General features: G+C 32.7%; 1 protein-coding gene across 1 annotated transcript; it reads right to left on the reverse strand.

Annotated features, from left to right (window-relative positions):
- Positions 1 to 27,805, reverse strand: LOC142344599 (putative G-protein coupled receptor 139). Its single transcript, XM_075396396.1, has 6 exons — positions 27,717 to 27,805; positions 11,118 to 11,346; positions 10,144 to 10,331; positions 3,058 to 3,158; positions 1,486 to 1,613; positions 1 to 672 (listed from the first exon to the last, which is right to left on the reverse strand). The coding sequence occupies exons 2-6, from the start codon at positions 11,320 to 11,322 to the stop codon at positions 398 to 400; spliced, it is 897 nt and encodes a 298-aa protein (XP_075252511.1). The 5' UTR covers positions 11,323 to 11,346; positions 27,717 to 27,805; the 3' UTR covers positions 1 to 397.
- Between the last annotated feature and the right edge of the window lie 18 nt (positions 27,806 to 27,823).

The raw sequence follows: 27,823 nt of genomic DNA on the forward strand, positions 1-27,823 counted from the left end.
TTCAATAGATAGAATGGAGAACTTGAGGGCAATGTCATTTAAAAAAACAGGGAAAAATTGATATATCTTCTATTTCAGTTCATCTTGCAGGTCGCTCAGTGATAAGTTTTGTTGATTAGCTGCCGATGAATTGAGGTCTATTACTCTTGGTTTTCAGCCGCAGTCTGATTGGTTCTAGTTTGCATAGAATGAGCGCTTTGTTGTGACTTATGATTCTTGTTCAGCCCAAAAATCATTAGAAAAGCCGTTCGGAAACGCTCACTTGTGAGCACGTAGATGAAGAAGTTGAAACTATTGTTGCAAGTGTTCAATAGTTCGTTGATGTTGTCCAGAAAGTCGTCGCGAGTCTCCACCGCATCCTCAGGCCAGTTTCTCCGGCTCGACGTTGCGAAGTTCCTCAGCGATTGAGGCGCCAAGAGTGAAAAATGATGAAGAGGACTGAAGCAGAAACTAACATTTGAACGACAGTTCGTCCCTTTGAATTAGACGACTGCTGTTTGCCTTCTCGTTTCTTGATTTGGTAGATGACGATGACGTTGCAGACGACTATGATAGCCGAGGGGAGGAATGCGAGGGAGAGGTAGTATCCAAACCATTGTCCATAGATGTCCTCTAGCCATACTGTGTCTTTGTACTCCGACATATAAGAACATTTCGTTTCACTCACCAGTCCTAAATTAACAAAACTTGATTAAATTTGAATTCAGATATTAATATTGGTACAAACAAATCATTTCAAACCAGGTTGAGGTCCCAGGCGGAAACGACCTCAGATCAGACCCAAGTCGAGCGCACAGGGTGTTTCCAGACCACAGGGTCTAGAAATTACTTCGAGCGCAGAAAAGTCTGGACAATAGTCTGATTTTGGTCGGATTAGAGGTCACTTCCGCCTGGAAAGGTCTGATCAGAGACAACTTTAGCGCACATTAGTCTGATCAGAGGATGATTTGGTCTGGGACGGTCTGATCAGAGGTCACTTCCGACTGCCGCCTCAACCTGGGAATCACACTTCAACGTTGCACTTGAGTTCTTCTTTTCACCTCTTGATGAAAAATACCACATGGATATTATCCCCATAGAGAAGTTATCAAACTCGGGGGTTATGCCTAGTATTCGAATAAACAACAGTATCATAATATTTTTCCGGTTGCTGAACAAAAACCCCACGGAACCCCCCCCCCCCCCCCACTTCATTTTAGATAAGAAATAAACCCCCACGGAAATAAACCCCCAGGGAAATAAACCCCCACTTTACTATTAAAGAGCTGCGAATTTAGCGCGATTGGCCGTGCCTTAGCGGCCCGTGGGTCCTGATATGAAACTATCACTACCGAACAAATAACAGTTGCATAACTTCAGCCACCAAGAAGTCAACTTCTTTCCGCCGCTCTTCATGAAACAGTAGCGGCGACACAGCGGATATTTCCCGAGTAAAAATTTAGTAACGGTTCCTTTATGATTTCAGGTTGTTATGCCTCATCGTACCTGAGAATATGAGTCTGGGGATTGCGACAGAGTATGCTGCAATCGCACAACCACACACCACTTTGATGGCAAAAGACTTGCTCCCAAACTTGTTCCGGTACTGCACTGGAGTCATCACTGCCAGACACCTGCATCATATTAAATAAGACAAACAAAACTATTAATTTTACTCGCAACCCAGTAAATCGAACATTGATGCACATTGATAAGAGACATACTAAAACATGGTAACTCTTGCCAAGATCTCGACATGAACTTGCTTTGAAAATATCAAGATTGGTACAAACTTCAGAGATCTTTACATAGGCATCAAGAAACAAGATCTTGGCAAGATAACCAAGAAACATTAACCACCCAGGTTTAGGTGCGCGATCCTAGACCACTCTGATCAGATCATTTCCCAAACTTTGCCCTCTTATCACACCATCGTGCGACCCAAAGCCCTCTGATCAGACCGCAGTGCGACCCAACAAACCGTGTGACAATAGTGCGGCCCAAAAGACATCTGATCAGATCATCGTGCGACCCAAATCCCTCTGATCAGACTCGTGGGACCCAAATATTTAGTGCTACTATGGTGCGCCCCAAATTTTTGTGCAAATCTAGTGCGACCAACGCTCCTTCTGATCAGACCATACTCGAAACTTTGTCCAATGATCAGACCATTCCCGATTGCGTGTTATTATCCGTTGTTATTTGTTTTCATTATTCAATTCAAACCTATTCAATTCATACTACTCAACTTAAAATTGAATAATTTAGTATATCATGTAGGGTTAGGACAAAACTAATTGATAAAAATATAAACAAAAGTCAATTTGAAGAGCCTGCAACGTTTCTTTTGAGTCATGAAAAACAGTGATTAAAAACTGCTGTCAAATAAATGTGGTCAGTTAAAGCTCTGTGGACAGATTTTGGGGCAACTTATGTCCAGACTTTGGTCTCTGATCAGACCATAGTGCGAGCATTTTCCAGACTTTCGTGCGACCTTTGATCAGACTATAGTGCGACTTGGCCCTCTGATCAGACGGTAATGCGACCATTGTCCAGACCATCGTTCGACTCACCCTTTTCCCAGACCATGTATTTTGGGTCGCTACAGGATTTGCTGTTTTTAGTGTTGAAATTTTTATTTTCACCGCATTCAGTGCTAACACCGCAAATCTTACAACCATCCACAGCATTCAACGCAATTCTTACAATTTTAAGCATTTTTTTGGCGTTGCACATTTCATAAAAACTCAAATATCTTGTACGGGCTGGGGATGGGGAATCAAAACTAGTTGAAATTACACGAAGTACTTTGATAAAGCCACTACAAATGTTTATTATGACATTTTTGGTCTTCAATGCTAATTATTTATGCAGTAATTATTTATGAATCTATGACGTTTTAATAAATGTATATATAGACGGGAATGATTCATTGAGTTCAGACCTCGACATATTAAAATATTTGTGCTTTTCGAGGTCTGAAGTCAATCTTTCCGTCCATATAGATTTCTATACAGATTTATTTCCATGTCATAGATTTAATAGCTTAAATTACAGCAGCAACCGTGTCATGTGTACCTGTCAATGGTGAATGAGACGAGGATGAAGACAGCTGTGCGTGTGGATGCCCAATCATGCCATCTGGACACTTTACACAGGAACTCATTCTGCACTGAGATCTACTCAACACCACACATGTTATCGAGTACAGAATAAAAACATACATTATTTCTTAACAAGTGCCTCATTTTGGTATCCATATATCAATCACATTTGTCACTGTTTTTTTGCTCCCATGTTTAAAGATTCGGCAAAAATTGTGCGTTAGATTGGAAAAATAAGCAACACTTTGAGGAGTTGCCCAAAATAGAAAAGAAACATAGTAGGGAGGGAGGAACTATATACTCAAATGGGTTTTTTGTTTAGACAATTTTGGCCGATCGGTATATTCATCGTAGAGAATTGTGAGTGGTATCATTAGAAAGCACGTGCATCCTAGAATATGGAATTAAAAAGATTTGTTTTCGAATTTCGTTCTTTAATGGGAGTTATGGATGTTTAAAGTTTTGTGAACATCCGACCGTTTTTATTCACATTTTCCGTAATTTTTGCTCTTATTTGGCTCAATTTTGCTAATATAATTTAAAATGAAAGAAAAATTTTTAAAGGTAGAGTATTATTTTTGCAATTAGAGATAAAGAAGCGTTGCTGAAATCTTTGATTGGAGATTTTTTGGAAAAAATTTTGATAACATTTTCTTATTTTCAGACATTTTTCATCAAAAAATGCACAAAATACGCTTTCTTGGTCGACTTTGTTTAAGTTTGCCGAAAATGGAGGACTAGAGATTGCAAACACAATCTACGTGAATTCCGAAAGAGAGCTAGTTGAAACCCGGTTCCCTATAAAAGTGTTTTGGGATTAAAATTTTGCAGTTTTTTTGCAAAATTTTCGATAATTATACAAAATGAACCAATGTTTTCTCGATTTTTGAAATATTTCAAATAAAAACTGGTCTAATTTGCACACAGTTCAAGAAATTGGGTGGTTTGTTGGACGTGCGCCAAAATTAGGGATAGATGTGATATAATCATGGATTCTTAGAATCAGAATATTTTAATTTTTTTTTGTGGTTCCTTGTTTTCAAAAATTTTACGCTTTCATTGTGTTTTTAATGTTGATTACTGACAAATACGTAAAAATGAGGCAAAAATTAAATATAACATGATTCAGAAAACTTGAAGGTTTTTATGGCTTTGAAGAAGAGTTAAGAAAACTCTATCTGAATTCTTGTGTTTTGCCTTCAAATGATCTTCATTTTTGAAGTCTGATTGGTAGTTCGAACCAATCATAGATTTAAATTGCTTCTTCGAGAGACTTAGGTAAACCTTTACAATGCTTTCGGTTGTTATCTATTGTCTCAGACATTGAACATATTTGTTTTAAGAATATTCACTGATTTTTTGGACTTGCCAAATTTTTATTTTAGTTCTGTCAACTTTTAGCTTATTTTCAGTAAAAACAGGTCAAATTTTCCTTCATATAAAACACAAACTAAAATTTGCGGCAAATTTATTATAAGACAAGGGGCTACTTGAATTTGGTACCAGGAGTTTTCATACAAAAATTTGTCATTTTTGTGCATAATTGCTCAATTTTCCTGTTCATAATGTTTGTTTGCTAGTTATCACATTACTTCAATATCTAACTGAAAAAAGCATTTCAAAATCCGTAAAAAAAATAATTTTAATGTTTTCATAGTTTATAATTTTAAAGCCTGCGACACCGTTCTCTTGCAGAATTTGGTCTAAGTTTTTTTTTTTATTTTTGCCCTGTATTTGTTGTTGACTTTTGTTGTCTTGTGCCAAACATTGGGTAGTAAAAGTTCTCAAGGTTCAACTATATATATATATATATATATATATATATATATATATATGTATATATATATATATATATATATATATATACATGTGAACTTAAAAACTGATATTAGTATATAGCTTATGGTTTTGTTGACTTTCCGGTTAAAATTTTTTTTAAAAAGTAAAAGTAATATTCAGTTTATCCCTTTTTGTTATCTTTTTCTCCCTTTTTGTATAATTTTACTACTCAAGCGTCACTTTTTAGAGATCTCCTTATTTTTTTTGAACAAAACAGTAATTTTTCTGTTGATTAAACGTTTTGAATGATGTTTCTATGGATAAGAAAATTTGTTTCAGAAGAATTTTTTGATGTTTAAATAATTTTCAATTTTTGTGGTTCCTGTCATTGTCATTTTGAGGTAGTCGTTTTACAAAAAGACGGTATGATGTTCAAAGTAGACGCAAGTTAAGATTTAGTTTTCCCGCGTTTTTTGTTATTTAAATTCAATGGCTTCAACACTTTGGTTTCCTAGAGTGGTCTGTTATTTTGTTCTGTTGTGGTTGTTTTTAAGGATATTTTATAGTCCTATGATTTAGTCTCACTATTAACATGCGCAATTATCGTTCGAAGGGGTTGCGAAGTAAACTGTCTACTCTTTTAGTCGAAAGCCTATGTTGGCCATGAATTTTTAAAACATTTGTTTTTTAAAAAAGATAAGGGTTTCTGAAATCTTCCAAATATTTACTTGTAGTTTAGTGTTTTTATAGACATGTCACTTTCCTTCATTCTTTATCTGTTGAACTGAAATTTGTTCTTTTTAACGGTTTTGTTTTTCTCAAATGGTCTTTGTACTTTGTACAACGAGTTTTCATAAAATATTAGTGATTTTTGCATATTCCTCGATTTTGTAGGTTTATGTTAATTTTTCACAGTATAATGGGTATTTTTCGGTTATTTGAAAAAAAGTAGTCAAAAAATGTTGATGTGCTTATTGAACAGCTTGGTGTTTATTTTGCTGGGACACCGCTTTTGTGCAAATTTTTAAATTTGTTTTTTTTTTGCCTGTTTTTGTCGTTTTTGATGTAGCTGTGTGACATCCTGGATAAAGAAAGCTCTGAATCATTCTCTAAATGATTCTCTCATTGATTTCAGTTAATGCATAAGATTTCTAATCAGTTTGTTATTATTTCTTTTCAAATTTTGTTGTTTTGCTCATTTCTTGTCGAATTCTTCCCAAGTTGCCTTGAGGAAACGTCTTGTGTTTTGTCTAATGAAGTACATGTTAATCTCCTTTGTTGTAAGTTACATCTGATTTCATTTTGATTTGGCTATCAAGGGTTTTAAAAAAACTAACAACGGGTTTTGGTTGTAATTATGATTTGTTATTATTTTATTTTTTTCGCCGTCTTTTCTGGTAGTCAAAATAATGACAGGTTTCTTTCACCCCCTAAGGTAGAATGTTTTTCCATTTAGTAGTTTGTTGAATGATATGTTATTTTCTAATCTCTCGCTAATTTGATAGATAATTAAGTGAAAAATTTAGTTGAGCGGGGTCGGAACTTTATATGCGAACGCACATTACCGAGCTTCCGGGTTGTACTATTCAATTTCAAAGAAGAAAAATAAACAAATTGAAGAAAAAAATTCAAACTGCCAGATCTAATTTTTTCAATAAACATTCACTAGCTTCAACTCTAAAACTTTTATTTTTAACAGTCCTTTTAACACCATTTGTTTTTAACCAATGGCTCAATAAAGAGACATCAACACAAAGAACCGATTGAAGACGAGAGAATCTAATTAATTGTTGGAACAAGAATAGAACAAGAATTCAAAATCCGATGAAATTGCTGTCTACAATACTATCTACAGTTTGTCTAATACAAAAGTTTTTCCGAAGAGAGCCCTTTAAATTGTGTGTATAAATAGTGATTACTAACACGAGCCAATACAGAATAGACGACATTAAACATACAATAACGCACTGTCTAGTGATAAAGCACATGGAACAGAAATAAACAAACAATTATTATGCCTTTAACATTTTTTTTCTCAAAACAGAAAAAAAGCAAAAAAATGGGAGAAGTTTCCAAAAATGAACAGAAACAGACAAAATATAATTTATTTTGTTCAATTTTTGGGATCATTTCCATTTGCGCCTCCCCTCAATACCCTATGCACCCCACCAACCCCCCCCCCCCCCAACACAGAGCACGTGCTATTACTTGGTAAAGTTTTATGTAAAAATATGCCACGTTTGTCTGGCGGGTGCAAATAAAATGCACCCACTACGCGGGGTTGCACAAAGGGAAAGTATCCAATTTTTGTGAACAAAAATCATTCCAATCAAATCAATAGTATTCAATGGGACCAGAAAGACTAACTCCTCCCCAAAGCTCACAATAGAGAGTATGAGCTTTCAAAGCGATCTGAAACCCACTAAAATGATCCTAAAATCTCAAAATGACAATAAATAGTTCAATTTTTCTAACTTAATTTTTTTATAAATAATTGATATGCTCAGTAATGGCCCCGCATTTACAGATTTTTCCGAAAATTATGTGATAAGCACATTGGAGCCAAGAAAAGTGGCCCTAAGACTGAAAAATGCTTGTAAGCCGCACGTATTCTGAAAAATTCGTTCCTTCTTCAATTATTTTTTCATACCTACTTTGTTCGCTCTCTCAGAAAGATGTTAGAACAACCACTGTTCGAAAAACTCTCTCTGTTTTTCACTTTTGCTCGGCAGATTGACCTTAACAATTATTTCCAACTAAGGTCTTTGCCCTTAAACTCTGTTAAAGTTGGAGACTTCGTTTTTAAAAAATTACCCTGTTTGAGTTGTAAAAAATGTAATTATTATCCGAGTACGCTGTTTTGAAATAAATGACTTTTTGCCGCCGTTAACCACTGTTACTCCTAACGAATTTTTCTACATGCAATCTTTTTCCATTTATTGTAGTACCACGGCAACAGTATCAATAAATGTAATTTATGATTTGGTTAATTTAACTCAGATATCAACAATTTCAGAGAACATACAGAAAAACTACTTCGCAATATGGGTTAAATGTCTTAGCACGTAGGAAATTATTGTCATTTGTCTTTAGTTTCTATAATTTAGTACATTGATCTTTAGTTCTAAATTCTTTTTTTTAGTTTAACTTATGTTTTGTCTGTTACCCTGAGATCAATTTTGATTGCTTTCAAAAGAAGCCCTCAGAGCTGAGTCTGCTGAAACGAAGCATTAAGTCTAGATTTTTTCCTTCTGTATCAGTTTTTGTCTCCACACTTTGCTCTGTTTAAATTGCTTGCATTTATAATGTGAAATTTATTGACACTATTAGTCAGAATTGGCTGTTATTTGTTTTGATATGTTTTCATTTAACGACAACTCTTTTTGGGTTATTCTTTGAGAAGTGGAGCCAGTGGTAACCTTGTCTTGTACAAACTCGATTAAGAATTTTTTAAAAGTTATAAGGAAATTGCACTGAAAAAACGTAGATATTAGTTCTCTACTAAATAGTGATTTAATTATGTTAAGAAATGCAAACATTTCGATTTTTAACCTAACGCATTTTTCGCATTTTAAGTAGTTAACGTATTTTTCTTAAAATTATTCACTAAAAATGAAACAAATGTACTCAGCAACAAAAAACTCAAAATAATGATTTTGCCTAATAACTCTGTATACTTGGACATTGTTAAAGCTTTTGATACGATTAATTTTAATATTGTTCTTCAAAAGCTCGCTCGTTTTGGATTTGATGAAAAGTTTTTGACTTTTTTTGCTTCATAACGAGTTGATCGACAGCAGAGAGTACAAATTGCAGACAGTTACTCAACTTTCTCAAAAATCTCAAGCGGTGGTCCCCGGGGATCAATATTTGATGTGTTTTTGTTCTCCGTGCACATAAATGACCTACCTGATCAACTTATCAATAAAATATTCTTTTATGCCGATGATACGAAAATAATAAGACAGATTTCAGAACATGAAGATCTTCAGTTTGATATAAATAGAGCTATCGAATGGTCTGGTTCAAACAAACTAAATTTCAATTTTGACAAATTCATTATTCTCGAGTTCTCATACAAAAAAAAACATATGATTCGTCTACTAAGTTATTTGCGGAAGGCATTGTCATCAAAAACGAAAAACAAATTAAAGACTTCGGTTTAATTTTTACGTCCAGCATGACTTGAAATTGTCACCTCGAAATAGCCATAAAGAAATGATTTCAAAAACTGAATCATTTAAGAAGAATTTTACCCCGCACCACAAAAAAATTGTCAAAAGCACATTGGTGAAAACATATATATTCTCTGCGGTCTTTTATGCGTCAAATGTCTGGACTACAGTATCTTCAACGTTTAGAAAGACTGCAAAGGTCATGCTTTAAATTGATAACTTGCCGTTCAGTTCTGGGTGACAAAGAATACGTTGAGAGCCTAATTCGATATCGCCTGTTGCCAGTCAGTTAATTTCTAGTTCTTAACAACCTAATTCTGCTAAGCAAGATTTTAGCGGGCTTAACTTCTATGAATGCCTCAGACCACTGGTCAATAATTTTTGGTTTTCCAAAGACCAGATCAATTGATAAATTTTTTATTGAAGCCAGAAAAATTTTTCGGAATCGTTCTAAAGATAATCACTTTATTAGAGTGGCCCGATTTAATAATTCTTTGTCCCAACTTGACAGTTTTTCTAACTATTCACCACACAAAATTCCATGTCAGTTTTGAAGAGAAGTGAAAAGCTTTTTGGAAGCGGAGGCAGTGAAAAGATTCAAATATAAAAGTTACCCTTCAGGATGGAAAGTTTTCGAGAAATTTTAATTACTCAAACTTGATTTCTCCCCTAATCTGGGGACTGTCAAACTGGGTGTAAACATGTTTGGTTGAATTCATTATTATTATTATTATTATTGTTATTATTATCATTATTATTATTATTATTATTATTATGATTATTATTATTATCATTATTATTATTATTATTATTATTATGATTATGATTATTATTATTATTATTATTATTATTATTATTATTATTATTATTATTATTATTATTATTATGAAATTGAAATAAATAGGATTGGAATTTTGGTTGGGTTTTCAGTTACGAACTTCATGATAGAAAATTCAAATAATTCAACCCGTAAGAAGCAAATGCAGTGTTTTTTGAGAAATAATGAGGGGGATTAATTGCTTCATTTTGTCGAAAAAATTGTATAGACTTCCAATACGGGGGATGAATAAAATTGAAAAGAAGAGAGAGTATAAATGGAAGCTAGCCTTGAAGTCGAAGTAGTTAGGTAGAGTGATGTTGATGAATCCGTCCCAGAAGGCAGAGCTGAAGTCTGCAACTGCAAGGGCACCCAGGTACACAGACACAGAGGAGGTCTCAAACGACTTCAACTTGTTCATCTTTGTCACTGTCAGGAAAGTGAAAGTGTTCCCACAACAACAACCGAAGATCACCACTGAAATTAAAAAGAATTTAAGAGAACAAAAAATAGGACTGAAAAAAAGCAAACTCTGGTCCAAGTTCCAGGACATGGCGATTTTTGACCCCAAAAATTTTTGTTGACATATTTATTAAAGAAAAATGTGTAGGAAACGTGTTGATAACGTTTAAAAGATCTTTTTTTCAGCAGGAAAAGTTACCTAATTATCCGCATAAATGTCTCGAAATTATCCGCAAGGAAGTCTAGAAATTGTCGGATAACCAGCTCTTCTGGACGGTTTAATCAGAGGTGAATTCAAACGGCTATTCGCCATCTCTCTATTTGTTTTGGTGCAAAACGGGAAAACTTTTGTTATGAACAATATCTTGACAACAACAATAATTGACAATGGAAAATCAAAGACAAAAAAATGGGATAATCATCCGTAGTGACATTCGAAGCTTTCGTGTGTTTGAAAGCGAATATGAAGGTCTAGCTCGCAGACCAAAGTGACCTCTGATCAGATCATCTTCGAGCGCACATCAACGCCTCCAGTGCTCAAACTGTATAATCTAGAGAAATATCCGAGTGGACAAAAGTCTGAACAATGAACTGGATCGTATTTAGTCTCAGATCAATTCAGATTCGGATGGTCTGATCAGAGGTCGCTACGATATGGGACCTCAACAGGGCGGTTTCTATGACAATAATTTCGCCTTTCTATACTGAAGTTATTTCCTTGCTCTATTGTCCGGGGACGGACGTCAATTACAATATACGTAAATAGTCGACCATATGTCTTAATTGTAGTAATAGTAATACCTATAGTAGTTGCCAATGCGAAGTAGTCGTTCATAAACTCGTAGAAGTCCACGTCCGATTCCCATTCCCCACCCCCTGTCGGCTGATTGTCATCATCACCACTCCCGGATTCAGTCACATTCGTTGTTTGAATACAAGAGAATTTGGTCACCAGTAGGAACACAATCAGAGGCAGCAATGACCAGATCAGGTGGGGTGTCTCCATTTTAATAATATCGAAAGAATTCGACTAAATTAGAACAAAATTGCCTGCATTTATATTTTTTCCGTTTCCAAAGTTATGAAGATTGAGCGATAAATTCAGGCTCATAAGAGCGCTGCTGTTTTAATTGCTTTCTGTCCATGTCGAACAAATTCTTCTTTTGAGGGGCGCAACTTTTATTGACAATGGACATGGATTTCTCGCAATCAAATTTCTTAACAATTCGGCGCATTACGGTTTCTACGTCAACTTGTAGATAAGCGGATTTGAATGAAAATGACAACATGAAAAAACTTTAAAGCTAATTTTCCCATTTTTCTAGCCAAATCTTTATAAAGCAGCTTTTTCAACGATATTCGCAAAACCCAATGACCGAGGGCTTACATTTTCTTTGCTGTTTCGAAATTACGCCTTTACCGTTTTATTTAAATATTTAGATTCATTTATAAAGTTACCGGCCACAGTAACAACATATCAATATCAGTGACCGCCGCGATTAACGTCTGCTGTTTTTTGTGAAGATTAACAAGACTTGGTGCAATTTGTTGAAGTCAATGGGAGAAAAAAAATAGAGAGTTCAAAGATACTCCCTCATCTTTAAGTTTTTAAACAAGCTTAAATTTTAGAGAAGTACTTTTTTACAGAGATTTCTTTGATCCAGAATTGACTGTTCTTCTTTTATACATCTACAAACAGCAGCTTTCAACAAAACTGATTCAAAAAGTTCAGATGTAAAGACACTTCGAAAAACCATTTCTAGATAATAATTGATTTGTTTTTGTGTTTGTTAACTTCAATTTAATAACTTCAATTTAAGACGTGAGTTTTTGTGAACACGATTTTTTGAGTGCACAAAACTCAATCAAAATTTCTCCAATTCTATAGATAACTGACCTAAATATTGTCTAGACTATAATGTAGTGAACAACAATTAACAACTATGACAACATTTGCCTCCCCAATAAAAATCAGAATGTCATTCCTGGAAATCAGGAAAAGTAACAATCCTTTAAAAAGTCAATTGAAAATTTTTAATTGTTTTATCCGCACCAACATCAACGTGGAACACTTTTTGGATTAAAAAGATACTTACAATTTTATCTCTTTGCCTAAGCAATAGGAAATGCCCACAACCGTGCAGTAAAACTTATCAATAATTTGTGGTTCTTTGTTAGAATGTTCTCAATGTTCTACACTATAATCTGTTCTTCTCAAAATCATCTTCTAGGGCTTTGAAACAAGTTTAGCTTTAATCGAGAAAAATAAAACTAATAATTTCTATAATAGAATGGGAAAAAATAAAACTAACAAAATTCTTGAAGATCTCGATATTTCAAAAAATTGGTATTTATGTTTTTTTTTTCATTTCGTACAGCTCTTCATCTCGTCTTTTATTTTTCTGTGATTGTAATTACATTTTTTTTCACTTCATTTTCAATTTTTCACTGCTTTTAGCCTTAGATAACGTTTTTAGGAAGAAAAAAATTTTCTCCAGCCCTCAAATTTACCTTTGGGGGATTGGAACGCTAGGCGAGTTTGATTTTCTTGTTATATTTGGCGATCAGATAATTTTTCCGAGAGCAGAGAGGGCGCCATTAAAAAATTCTTGAAAAACAGTTTTTGCATAGACATTTTCAAAATTTGGATATCTCATAATTTTTAACGTTTTTTTTTTGTTTTCCATTCATTTTCTGTTCCATTCATTTTCTGTTTGGTACACATTTTTCCAAATAGTTTACTCAGCTCTCTTTTTTGGAAAGGGTCCAAATACATGCAACGAGAAATCGTCCTTGGTCCTGATAAAAATTGGGTAAAAATTATGCACAAGTTGTAATTTATTTGCGAGCTTACTACCAATGGCCGAGCTTAAAGTTTGGTACAAACTGAGCTATAAAAAAATTGAACCAAGTTTTTCTTTTATCAACACAAACAACACAAACAAATTTTGTTATATAAGAACAAATTAGTCTGTTTATATGCATTTGTTGTCAATTGTTTGTCGTCTAAAAGCGTCTTGAATTTTTGATATTTTGAAAAGCTAGTTTTTATTTTGTCCAGCAGTTCTTTGTTTTTTTTTTACTAAAAAAATGCCTAAAATTAGTTTTATATCAGTTTTTACATTGCTTCTAGCATTTAGGTATTAGCTTTAAGTTTTTGCTGATTTTTTTCATCTAGATGGGTTCTAATTTTAATATTAGATTACTAATGTTTAATTCTGTTATCAGTAGTTGTTTCTAATAAAACCGCAATCTTATAATGATCAAACAAATTTGGAGACTAAGTAAATACATTCTCTCTGTATGTTTTAATTGTTTGATTTGCAACATTTGTTAATGACTCGTTTTTATTAAAACACAAGAAAAGAGTGGAGCTACATTCATCCTCCTTTTAACCGATTTTATACTCAGAGATAAAAATAGGGAAAATGATCTTATCAAGATCAAATTTGAAAAATCCTAACATAGAATACCGAATAAAAACTTTTAGATATAAAATTTCAATAGTACAGTCTTTAATTTGACTTGAGATAGCGTTGCGATAGTGTATTATCTATTTCATGTTTACTTTTCATATCTTCATCTTGAGCAACCTTCTCAATCACCCAAGTATCCCACCCAAGTATCCCATATAATTTTTTTGAAAACTCTGCTCTATTAGTATTTTCTAAATGCCCATTCACACGTATTCAAAGGCAAAAATTCAAATGCGTACATAGTGTTTCAACATATAACAATGGGGGGTGTCTAATTTACTGGGGGGCGCTAGCGGAATAGATCCGAGTCTTACATGAGATATGAAAGAGATAAGCCTTCCATCGCAAGATTTCTTGCAAAACTCCTGCAAAGAGGTTTCAAATCATTACATTTTTTGCAAGCGGTACAAATTAAGCTTGCTACAACGATAATTTATTTGTATAAGCATTTATGTTCGCGGGAATATAATAAAACGAATTCACATTGCTCAGAAAGCTAATCATAACTTCCTGGACATAAATTTCCGGAAATCTATGAGACTGTGTCAATGACCTCATGAAATTCAACATCTTATAACAAATCTCCGATTCTTAAAAAAAGATAAATCTCGAAAGTTGAGAAAATATGAGCAAACTTACTGGAAAGTATTAAAAAATTGTGTGCTTAACCTGCAATAGATAGTGTAGAACACTTTCCACAGAGCCTAACAAGGTATTCATTATAAAATCTTAACTGCCCCTTGTAAGATCCAACTATTATCACCAGTGAATTTTCAAGTTTACAATAATGAATAAGTTTGTCATTATAAGAGAGTTCTATCGTGTCGCCTCTTCCATTAATAACGTCTGACTGACTAGACGTCGCAATATATCAAGCTTTTGGGGTTATGAAAACAGACAATTTTGGGAGACAAAATGCCACTCAGAATTTCAATTCTAATAATAAATGATACTACACTATCAATTTGTTGCTATAAATTGGGAATCGTTGATGAAAATCTGCAAAATAGATGAGAAAATCCTGATCATTTATTTTTCACGATGTTTGTTGTAGGGTCGTGCTTAAGTTATAGACTCGGCTTCAATTAAGAAGTCTAGACTATGTATAGAAAATAGAATAAAAGTACTCCATAACTAATAGAGAGCGAGATCGAATAACAAATTAATAACAGATTAACAACAATAACGATAGAAATTTCAAAAAATTATGCTCTGAACGCAATCTCGGTATTTGATTTAAGCAGTTTAGTTACTTTGTGAGCATTTCTCATTTCCAAAACATTATTGCTCTATGGAACCAAAAAGATAAGTATGCCTGAAAGTTTTTTAAAAACCTTCAATAACAGCTTCAAATCAGTTAGCTAGTAACGAGTAATTAAGCATTAGTTTCATTGAATTAAAGACATTAAGCATTGTTTTCATACAAGTTTTTCACATCAGCATCTTTTTTTCCGAATTTCCAAAATTTTTCTTACAACTTTTTTTGAAAAAGTGGTCTGCTTTTGCTTCAAAATCGCCCATAAATTTTCCGTTGGATTTAGATCTGGAAACTATGTTTAGTCGGGACATTTAACAGGGAGCCTACATCCATCTAATTGTACTGCATTCCAAAACATAGGCAATCAATTGTCCAAACTCATATTTTTGGTGTCTTTGCCGAGAAAAATTATTGTTCCGACCCCACTTGTGGGGGGGGGGGGGGGGGGGGGGGAGGAACTATATATTCAAATGGTTTTTTTTTGTTCAGTCAATTTTGGCCGATCGATATATTCATCGCAGAGAAATGCGAGTGGTATCATTAAAACGCTGGTCCAGCGTAGAATTCAAAATTGAAAAGATTTTTTTTTATTTTCGTTTTTTTCGAGGATTAAAGTTTTGAGTGAACACGGGATATTTGTTCACTTTTAGTGTCATTTTTATTCAAAGTAAGATATTTTCTATAAAAATAGTAATTCAAATTGAAATTTCTTGCCAAAAAATGAACCAATTTTGTGTTCCTAACAGACTAAAGGCGATAAAAAAGACTAGTTCTGGTCTCATAGGGAGCTTAAATATCAAAAAAATGCGAAATTTATTTGAGAGCACTTTTTTTATGAAACTTTTCTACTTTTTTGCTTCTTTAAGTCACCTAGAGACAAGTCACTTTTCATATCGAGGTTCCGTTAATGACAGACCTCTTTTACACCAAATGAAGCCCAATGAACAAAAAAAATCGTTTTCAAGGAATTGCTCGTGTTTTTTTAACTTGGACTCTGTGAGTTTTGGTTATTTTAAATGAAACTTTGAATTTCTTTTTGAGTTTTTACTAAATTTTTGGAGTCCTATGGCATGGAATTATTGACTAACAGTGCAAAATATTCTGTGATGCGACTTAAGTGAGCATATCTAGTGCTTTCTAGTGGACAGCTAATGACTTGAAAAATAATTTTTCGAAAATTTTTTCGAACATCATAAATTTATTATCGTGAACTGTAAGTCAATCTCTGTGATGACAGCACCCTTGTACGTCCCATTGTAACCAAATTTGATCTAGTTGGTGGTTTTATCTTCTAACTTTTAGATATATGACTTCAATGACACAATATTTCAAAAAAATTAAAAATTTTTTTTGGATATTTCCGTATTATTGGTTACTTTTGAAATCTATGCACATTATCCTAAAATTGAAAGCTCCTATTGGCTTCAAGAAGACATTCAGTGGATCAAGGATAAATTTTTCAGAGAAAAGCTTATGGTTTCAAATGCCTTCGACCTTTTCTTCATGCAATTCTCTCCTGAAATCTTTGTTTTTGCCTGATTTTGTTGTTGTTTTCATAGTCTTAAGACTTGTTGTGATCTCTTATTGTTAATCTATGCATGACAAACACTTTTTTCTTGCCATCGTGTTATTTTTGAGCGTAGTTATTGACCTCTGTTAAAAGCTTGTGCGCTTAATGGCTGTTAAGACTTTAAAAAAAGTTTTTCGAAAATTTTTTGAACATTAACCGATTCTAAACTTTTTTCGTGGACTGTTTATCATTCTTAGTACCTACAGGATCCTTTTTTCTTAATTCTAATGCAGTCAAAAATAATCTGGTTAGCGGTTTAATCTTCTACCTATTAGTATTAAAACTTCAATGCCAATAGTTTTCGTATTTTTTTTTCAAATTTTTGGGTTTTTTTTCTCTTATTTTTGGATCCTTTTGAAATCTTATCACATTATTCCAAAATTGATAATTTCCATTGGTTTCGGAAAGACGTTCATATTTAAAGTTTTTAGAGAAAAACTTATGATTTAAATTACTTCGACACCTTCTTCTGGCCCTTTTCTACTGAATTTTTGGTTGTTGCCTGTCTTTTGTGTTGTTGTTTTCATCTTCAATAACCTGTTGTAAGGTCGTATTGACCAAATATGAATGATCAACAATTTTTTTTCCCATGAAGGCATATTTTAGCGTATTTAGTGGATTCCGTTGGAAGCTAATGAAATTAATGGCGTTGATACTACGAGCTTTCTCAAAAATTTCGTGGTTCCAATGTATTTGTTCATATTTGATTTTTTAAAACTATATTGATAAAAACGAGGGATCTCATTGCTGTTAAAAAAGGATTGAACATAGAACAGTTTTTAGTGATAAGTTTATTTTTTAATGCTTACGACACTTTTCTCGCTCAATTTTCTTCTTGAAATTGCTGATCTTGCCTGTTTTTGTTCTTTAGGTAGCCGTAAATTGCTGACAAGTCACTCAGGCTTGTAACTGAGAATTTAATTAATGAGTTAACCGAATCAGTTAGTCAGTTCATAGCCTTTAGTCTTAAAGTTTATTTTATACATTTTCAAACATTTTTCAAACAGTTTTTGTTGTTCTTTTCGTCAAATTGTAACTTATTTTCATCAATGAGAGGTAACATGCAATTTTTTGTATTCCTAAGAATAACATATCTACTGAAATTTTTTGTCACAGATGCTTTTTTCGTTGGACAATATGCGTTTTTAAAAACGGTTTTTGAGTGCTCGTTTTTTGCCCTTCTTTTTCTCTTCTTTCAGAACAATCGCGTAGTAACAGATCCCAATGATTTACAAATGTAGCCCAAATTATTTAATCTCTCAATATAATTCCTGCAGCTGATTAGTAAAAATCAGAATTGAATTACAAATACATAATACTCAGATAATAGCTAATAATTTTAGTGGTAGCAATAGTTTGTGTTTTCGCAAATCATTTCAAATTCTTTAGGTTGTTCTTAAGTTCATTTCTAAGGCTTAAACCACCCAAAGGCAAAATTTTTTGGCTTTGTAGTAACTTTTTAGTAATTTATCAAGGATTTTTTTAGTAAAAACTAATGATTTTTAAGACTTTTGAAATTTCTTGGTTTAAAAAATGTTGATTAATGTTTGAATTTCGCCTCATTGATCGTTCTCTTTGTTGACTTGTAACATAGTCTCATTAAGAAAACTTTCGGTCCCTTGTATAATTAGGAGAAACTAAATTTGAGTAGTTAAGGTTTTATCTGACTGCATTTTGTCGTTGTTACTATGTGCTTTTAAAATTAGATATTCAGTTTTTGTAGTGAAGTTTTTGTTTTTTCTAATTTTTCGGTTGTTTTTTGTCTCGTAGTGTCTTTGAGCTCAGATCTCATTGGCGCTGATATAAGCCAGGGCATTATGTAATTCCATTAGTAGATAGGTTGTGTAACGATTGTTTTAAAATCAAACATCTACTTTTCTTATTTCTTCATTTGGTTGACAATTAAGTCAAAAATGTTGATGAGCTCGGGTCGGAACATCTTGTGCAAACGCACATTAACGAGCCGCCTTGTTTGTTTTTTTCCTGAACTCCCACAATTTAATCACTGGAGAAGCCTCGAACATGTTTCTTCATTTGGCAACGTTTGTAGGAATTTGGAGCTCTTTTTTCATTTTTCTTATACTTCAAAACTGAACAATTTGAATTAGTAACAGTAAGAGAAGGAGGCATCCTAAACATCTTTTCTGTGTAACCAGATGAAAGGAGATTTTCCTTGTATTCTCAAATCTTCAGGCCCTTTTCACGCCTTAGTTTAAATTAAATTTGCAGAGCAAAAATTGACATGAAAGGCACAAACTGTTCTGTACGAAGTTTTTTGGTACCATAGTGTATTATCATAAAATGATTCACAAATCTGTACGATAAGATTGGCACCAAAAATCGATAATTGCCTTTAAATCAATTAAAAACTGGACCTGAATTTATTACAACTGCATAGAATAATTTTTATTTCTTGGAAAAGTATTAACTATATTTTCCACAAAAAGCCGGACAAAATTATTTGTTAAATTATAAGCAGCTACTTCTCAAAAAGAGACTCCAAAAACGTTTTCAATTATTTTAGTTATCGATGCAAAAAAAAATAGTTATTTCGTATTAAAAATTTTGTCAAATTGGGTTGAATTTTTTAGTTGATCCCATTTTTTATAGAATGTTTTGTTCAAAAAGCCGATGAAATTCAATATTAAAACAATACAATGTTGTAAAAATGTGTTATTGTAGTCATTCTTCGCTGATATTGTTGCGTTATTACAATGGAGGGAATCGATGACAACTTTTTTGTAGTCTTGTTAGCTCCAAACATTATTAACTGAGAAAGATTCGGATGATGAGCATTTCAGTTTAAATATTTATTTTCATCGGTTTTCTATAATAGTTTTAACACTCCACGCAAATATAAGTTTTCAAAAAAATTGAAAAAGGTACAATAAAGTTTGAATTTTGTGGTATTTAGGGTGTTTTTTAACAGTTTTGCGGATCTTTGAAGAATTATGACAAGCATTACTTGAGAAACTTATAAAAATTTTCCTATATCAAAATGGACATAAGAATACACTTCCGCTCTATATAGATTTACAATTGTATCTTTTTTTAAAAGCAAAATCGTAATTGAGATAAACAGCCGCAGGAGTCTTGTTGACATACAACTGTGAGAAAGTAAAAAAAAACATATAAATGTGTCATTTGTAGGATCAGATTAATTGGCATTAGGTGTTAAAGTGGTCAACTGGCTCTCTCTCCCATTCAAATAAATGAAGTGTATCTGCTGACTGTGACTGAACTACTCTATTGAACTAAACTTGAACTACTCTATCACACCCTCTTTCTTGCTCGGAGACACGCCGTCAAATTATGAAAATTCAAAGCTTTCTTTCACACATCTTTTCCTTTTGAGATCTTTGTAAAAATTGGAGAAAAAATCTATTTTGCAAGTAATTGGGAAAAAGTGGGTAAAAATCTACAATTTTTTTGTTAGTATCAACTGAACTTAGACATAACTACAAAAAATTGACCCTCTTGGTCACAAAATCAGTACAAGTAACAAATTTTTTAGTGCAAACATTTTGTTTTTTTTGCTGACAAATTGGGCGCAAAAAATTGGGTTCTGTGTTGGATGAGAAGAAAGGGGGACAAGCATAATCACTGAAATCAAACACAAATAAAACGGCTTTGTGAGGACGATTTTGACTGAAATTTGAGAGAAACTGTCCAAATTCTCAGTGTCAAGTATGGATCCAAGAGAAAATCAATTGAATTACAACAAATCTTGGGTTTTTCACTAGTAATTTGGTAAGGAACATAATGAACAACAATTATACAAATTGCAGTTAAAAAGAGAACAGATTTTCTGTCAGTTGAAACTATTGGAAAGTTAGTTAAACTTAGAAATGGATTCTCTAAAACGCATTGGCTAAAACTCAAGCTAAATCAACGGGCACAGCAATAACGGAGCCCCTAATTTCCATAAAAACAACCGAGAGAAGCCAACGGTAGAGCATCCAATGGCCAGATCAGATACGAGAAAACTAAGAAAACGATTACGAGCCAGGTCGCGGTCCTTGTTCAAAATTGGACATTATCAGACCGCTTAAACCATAACTACGTATTATCAGAGCCATCCAGACGATAATCATCCAAGATCCTCTGGCTTTAGCCTGTTCAAAATTGTGGGCAAATAAAAAATATCCTCATTCAAAATTAGCAAGATTCAGACTTTGCCTCGTTCAAAATATTGGCGCATTTTTGCCCCTTTCAAGATTTTTGCATGCGTTTTTGGCTCAACCAAAAAATTGGGTGTATTTTTGGCTCGTTCGAATTTATCGTTGATCATAATCTGCCACGTTCGAACTTTGAGTGCCCTTTTGGAACACTTTTTGCGTTGAATGCGGTGAAGTTTTTTTAAAATTCTGTTTTAGCGTTAAATGCGGTGAAAGTTGTTAAGATACAGAAAAACAGCAAAGAAAACTATTTTGCAGCAGAAAATTTATACAGAAAAATAAAAAATAAAAACTAAAGGACATTAAAAAGATACTATTCGATGACAAAACTGCTGAATACAAGTTACTTGATCTGCTCCAGAGAAAATATAAATGAAACTAAAGGAATGATTGAAGTAATTAAGAAAGGGAAACAATTTATTAGATCAGCCTGGGACAACAGATAAATGTTTTGCCTACAACATTTACAATAAAGATAAATCAACATATCTGCATATGTCAAAGAAATAAGACATAAAAGGGCTATAATTCTAACACGAAAATCCTCCCAGGTATTACGCTATATCCAGTTAGGTACCGGTTCTAAAATAAACAGTTTTAGTTCCACAGATATTGAAAAGCAGGGGAAATTTTTTTTTAAAAATGAAGAAAAATGATCGGCTTAAGCGCAAAAAATTTGAACAAGTTCAGTCAATTCTTTATGACGGCACGTCATCCATCAGTATTTTTTTAAAATTTGAACGTACCGCGAAAATTATTATGCATTTGGAATTTCCGAGAATTCTCCAATTGGTTATCAAGATCCCGAGGCGGTTATTAAGATTCTTGGGAGAGCTATCAAGATTTGGAATTCATTGGCAGCGTGCATCAAGTTTTGCTTCACTTTGTAAAGAATGAATAGTGTTCAAAGATTTCAGCAATGTTGCCACTTCTAAATAGCTATTGAGCGGTGATGGCTAAATCGCTTAAGAGTAATCAATGATAAACAGATATTACTGTTGTGACTGGTGCAAAAATAAAATTTGTTCTACTCATTGTCCGACCCACTTCTCGAGTTCATTGTCCGACCCACTTGTGAGGGTGAGGAACTATATACTCAAATGGGTTTTTTCTTCAGTTTCAAAATTTTATTCAAAGTTTCCGTGCTTTTTTAAACCAAATTTTTGCTAATTTTGCTGAGATTTGTCAAAATTGTTTACAACTTTGTTAATGGTTTTACTTTTAAGAATAGAGGATGCCTGTCAATTGAGTTTATCCGAGTCTTCTTATCAATGATTTTGCCAAATATTTCGAATTAAATATTTTTAAATCAAAAATGGCTCCTCATACGCTTTTTTTAATCACTTTGCTTAAATATGACCGAAGTAGAAACCTAACATTTACTGTCAAAATCTTTGAAACCTCCAAAAAAGCTAGTTGTACTTTTGTTTCTCATAGGAGTCTTGCGGAATTAAATTTTTGCCAGTTTTTCGAAAAAAATAACTCAAAAGTTACACAAAATGCACCACGTTTTTTAAATTTAATTTGCTAATTTATCTTTTTGCAGAAACTGGGAATAACTAATTGAATATTTTTGAATCCGGGCTAGGTTTGGACACATATTCGATTATTACATTCAATAAATTATTGAATTATATTGCGGCGCGAACTCTTTCAAAAATTTTGGTTATTTTTAATATGATTAACCATTAAAATGATTTTAAATAAAGTCCCAAAGGGCAGATCCTATTTACAACAAAAATAGGCCTATTGAACATACCTTAGGTCATCAGATAAAAGCTCATGTTTTCATGGCTTTAACGATGTGTTTTCTTAAAATTTCCAGTGATTTCTTTTGTTTTGCCTTCATTTATTATCCTTTTGTAGCCCGATGACTTCATTTGAATAATCCAATGCTTAATTCGGTTTTCAAAGTGCTAATCATGGACCTATGCATTGCTTTCGGTAACAATCTAATGTCTCCTAGGACTGTGAATATGTTTCTTTTAAGAAAATATCAGTGAAATTATGGAGTTTTCCAATTTTTTTATCGTATATCTGCCCACATGTAGCTGAAACCCAATATATACAGGGAAAATTTTTTTTTTAAGTGAAATAAAAAGTACTCTATACTTTTAATTGACTTTAGTTCTCTACTTTTACTTATAATTAATGGTTTCTTGGCTTTCATATAAGAAACGTTAAAACATTTTTTTGATAATTGCATATTTGCCTATATTAGAGGTTGTAATCTGTTCCCCTTTTTAACTGTCACATTTTAGAAACTTCATATTGTCAAGAATTAAAATTGAGGAAGAATGTTTTTGACAATTACAGTGAATAATTTACAGTTTTTACGGCTGCGAAACCGTTGTCTCGCAAAAATTAAAAGATTTACTTTGTTTTTGCTTTCCATTCTCGCTTTTTGTTGTGTACGGTGTAATCTTGAGAACCAAGAATTCCAACGCCTTCTATGGATGTTTAAATGAGTCTATTTACTTTTTTCTGTTTATAGCTGTCGTCTTTGTGAATTTCAATTAATTTCATTTTTTAAAGAAAACACTTTCGTACTTTTATATTTATAAATCTCATTGTCCTCAAAAAGTAACTTAGTCTAATTTTTGACATAGCTTATCCTCTTGCCGCTGGCCCAGGCAAAAACTGCACTGTTGGTTTTGTTTAGAGTGACGTTTTTTGAGCTTAGAAGTGTGTTTTCATAAGAATTTCTTTACTGGTCGAGATTTCGATAGTGGTTGACATTTCTGGTTCTTTTTCTCTTTTTTTTTTTCGAAAAAATCTTTTTCAAGTAAAACAATAAAATGAAGAAAGACGCAAGAGGAAAATTCATATCTTGTCAAATTGAAGTTTATAATGTTTTTCAATGTCTTATATTTTTAATGATTCAACACTATGTCTTCGATAAATTGTTTGTGAAACTTTGAGTTCTGTACGTATTCCGTATTGGATTTTTTGTCGTCTTATGGTTTGGTCTCACTAATGACAAACCTAATTAGTTGCAAAGAAATTGAAATTTCATCTGTTTGTTAAAGTTGAAAGCATACGGTTTGTTTGAATATTTGAATTTTTGTTTTAAAAAATCAGTGGATTTTTGAGCGTTGTTATTTTTATCCTATTTCTATCAATTTTGTCTTGGCCTTTTTAACGACAGGTAGCATCCGCTTTGTAGTGTACCAGCATCCAATAATTAGTGAACATAAAAACAATTTTCATTTTCAACTAAGGGTTTCTCGGCTTTGGTACTATGCATTTTAATAAAAAGAAGAGTGATTTTTGGATATTTGCCCATTTTTGCCCGACTTTTTTTTGTTTCTTGCCACAATATTGCACTAATGGGGTTACCCAATCGCCGTTGAAAATAAGTACAATTGAAGATAATTCAGGTTTTCCATGAATAGCTCATGCTTTTAACGGCAGCGACACCGTTTTGTTGTCAAATTTAATTTGACTTTTTTTGTTTTTGCCGTTCTCTTTGTTGACGTCAGACATATTATTGATACTAACAGGTCTAAATTACTTCCTATCAGGTATAAATTAACCTTTTTAGTGAGCCGAAGTGTATTGCTTTTAATAAATTTGAATTGGTTCGTTTTTAAAATTAAAAACGTAATTTTGAACTTTGCGCTTTTTGCTATTCTTTGTCATCCTGTTACATGAGTCCCATTATTGACTGGTCTCATATCCTACCTAATGAAGTACAAGTTGACTTGTTTAGTTCAGGTTTCGTCTGATTCCATATTATTGTTTTTAAGTGTTTTTTAAATATAGACATCGAGTTTTGTTCGTAATTAATGTATGCTATTATTTGATTTTTTTGTCTTGTCCAGTTCTTACATAAATTGCCATTCTCAACGGCCTTCTATTTCAGAATTATTTTTCGATTAATTGTTTGATAAGCGATATGTAAACTTTCGGATAGTTTCTTGTCTCTTCCTCATTTGGTAGACAATTAAATCAAAGCGTGGGCGAGCGGGGTGGGAACATTATGTGCAACGCACATTACCGAGCCTCCTTCTTTTAACTCACCTTCAATATAGTAGTTGAGGTCTTACTTAGCTAAATCTGCTTATAGCTCTAGAAGTGTTTCGATTTTCAGATAAAATATTAATCTTTTTCTCAAGTTAAAAGACATCTTTCTGATGTTTAGGATCTTCAGAGAGACTTTCTGATAAGCGAATTTTCAAATCAGCGTAGCCATGTCGAAACGAAAGGTAAACATTAAGGGGACATTTTTATTCATTAAACACTAGTGGCTAAGTTCCTGCGAGCTGATTTTAGGAAGATTGAAAGATGCCCGTCACTTACAAAGCACTAATTCCCACGATGTATACTTTAATTGATCATATTTAGCAAGGTGATTGATGTATGCTAAAAAAATAAACGCCATTATTAAAAATGATTGGAGAAAATGGCATCATCTCTAACTGCTATTCTATATCTTGATGATGCTATCAAAATTTTAGCTGAAATCTTTCACATTGCGTAAATTTTTGCACAACTATGATTTCATTTCATTGTCCGCTTGAGAATTGTCCTAGATCTTCTCAAATGTGTTTTTGCTTCCAAATATTAACATTAACATCTTTTGTGAATTTTTCTTACAAAGAATTCAAAGTTTCAGTCTTTTCTTCAATAAACCCACTTCCCAGGTTGGCAATAGAGTTAATCGAGCACTGAAAATTGGAAATACTACACAATTTTAGAATTGACAGGACTATCCTCTTGGCTATTATTATGGACTGGTCTAGTTTTAAATTTTAATTTGATTTAAATGGACTGACAACAAAATACACTTTTAGCGAAAAACTCTTTTTTAATAGTAAAAGCAAAATGGACTGCTGCAAGAATGAATCGAAAACTAAGAAATTTCAAGAGAGCTCAACCAGAACGTGACATTTCTTTCTCTGCAATTTCTATTTTACCGGCACAAAAGCGACATGTAGCGTTGTGAAATGCATGACCAAAACTTGACAACCCTAAAAACGAGTTAAGTGGACTCATTGAAAAGCAGACTGTCCTTTTCATTCCACTGTTTGAGTTTTTTTGCCGTTTTACCGAATAGTTCAATATGATCGACATGAAAATTGGAGTACTTTTTTCTCTTTGAATTGAAACTGATTTTCAACCGAGATCTTGTGCAACTTCACCTGGCATGAGAACTTCATCTAATTTTTTATTTAACTAAATGATGGCATTGTTTAATCTAAATAAGATTGTGATAACAAAGAAAAGATAACAAACGTCATCCATTCTATAAAATTATGCAATATTGGTCAACTGTTTTTCATCTATTTTGTCTAATGAAAAACATCTTGATTGTTTATTGTTTGATTTATTGTTTGTTGAATGTCACTTAGGCCATTAATTACTTTCTGGCGGTTTTTTTGTCAAAAGGAAACCATTTGGTGGAATAAATTATGATTGTAAAGCAAAAACAAAAAACACCATGGTTTTTTTGCAGCTTATTTTTTTGAAATTTATACAGCAACTGTAAAATTTTTCTAAAATTTCAGTATTTTTCTGTCATTGTTAATCTTTTTTTGTTTTAATGTTGTCTATTAGCATCAGGGTAGAAGTTTTGATCATATTGGTAAGTTTTTTGATAACATAATTCTTTAATGCTAAAAATATTACATGCGTGGAAAACAGAAAAAAATGATCAAGCTATTTATTACAGTTTCTTATTTCTTTCTGAGATCAATTTTGAAACACGACATTTCAGAAATAATTCCCAGCATGAAATTCCAAAAATTTAACGAAATAATTTTAAAATTTTTTGAAAAAACCGCAAAGGAGTGAATTATGTTTAAGAATTTTCTCATTGCACTACAAGATTTTGATTCAACTTATTTGATTCTGTGGTTTTGAATGTATTATTCTTTAATCTGAATAAAGTAAGTTTGGATTTTCTATAAATATGATCAGCAAAAAAATAAAGCAGTTTTTCGACACTTTGACTCGTTACGGAAATTTTTATTGCAAAGGTGTCCCTCGTATGACCGAAAACAGGGAGCTGATCAACCTTTCTGCGGATAAAATTGGATGGAATACTTTTTTTACACATTTTGTCGCTCAATTGTCATAATATAATGCCTGAAAGAGTAAGCCATCATTGTTTGCTTTCGTCTTGTTGACAAAAATTGAGCTTTAGTTTTTTAAATAGAGAAACTAGACTAGTTCCTCTTCTTTTTCTTCTAGTTTAAATAATTTATCTAGTTTTTCTATTTTACTAGTTTAGCACACTAAAGCAGTGGTTTTTTCAAATTAATTTTGCTAAATTTTGGAGCAACTCTTTATCCTTTTTAAAAAATATACAGAAATTTAATTTTCACATGATCACAGCCATTTTTAGCAAAGAATTTTTTTCATAGTTCATCTCACTTTCAAAATTATTTTTTAAAAACACGAAACCCTTCTGAGCATATAAAAGCCTCTTGATTATCATTTTTTCTAAAAGATTATTTCAAAAAAGGAGAATTTTTAACAAAAAATGGCTCGATATCAGAGTTTGTACGCAACTAGCAAATAGTCATGCATGCTCTCTCTGATTGACATTTTATCAAGTTTGTCAAAATTTTCACTTCAAAACAACTGAATTATTTTTTGAGGCAAATGAAAGTTTCCAAGATAGACTTATGAACAAAAAACTCTAGTGCCAAAAGAGGAATTACTGCGACTGCTTAATAGAATCCCCCCCGCCCCTCATTTCTCTAATTTACTAACAGCATCTAATATTATGAAAGATGCACATATGTGTTTGAACGAAATAGAAAATCACGATCCAATGTATTTATGTATTAGAGTGATCTTTGCTCCTTTTAGTGCAAAATTATCCTATAACTGCCGTCTAATTATCTCTAAGTTCTGAACGTTTTAAATTTTATTTTCAACTCCGCGAAAATTGTTTGTTAAGCGACTCACCTTTTGCAGCAAATAATTGGAGTGTTTTCGGTCCTAACAAAGCTTCAAAAAATAGAGTCCGAGTCACCCAAAGATCTTTTCAAAAATGCAAACGTTTTCATTGTCAA

Source organism: Convolutriloba macropyga, chromosome 1 (genome assembly GCF_964194025.1).
Source record: "Convolutriloba macropyga chromosome 1, txConMacr16.3, whole genome shotgun sequence".
Classification (NCBI taxonomy): domain Eukaryota; kingdom Metazoa; phylum Xenacoelomorpha; order Acoela; family Convolutidae; genus Convolutriloba; species Convolutriloba macropyga.

Coding starts and splice junctions, on each gene's coding strand:
- LOC142344599 (XM_075396396.1), bottom strand. CDS start 11,322: ATGGAGACACCCCACCTGATCTGGTCATTGCTGCCTCTGATTGTGTTC. Junction 10,332..11,117: donor CGCATTGGCAACTACTATAG/GTATTACTATTA, acceptor TTTTAATTTCAG/TGGTGATCTTCGGTTGTTGT. Junction 673..1,485: donor CCCCAGACTCATATTCTCAG/GTACGATGAGGC, acceptor TTGTTAATTTAG/GACTGGTGAGTGAAACGAAA.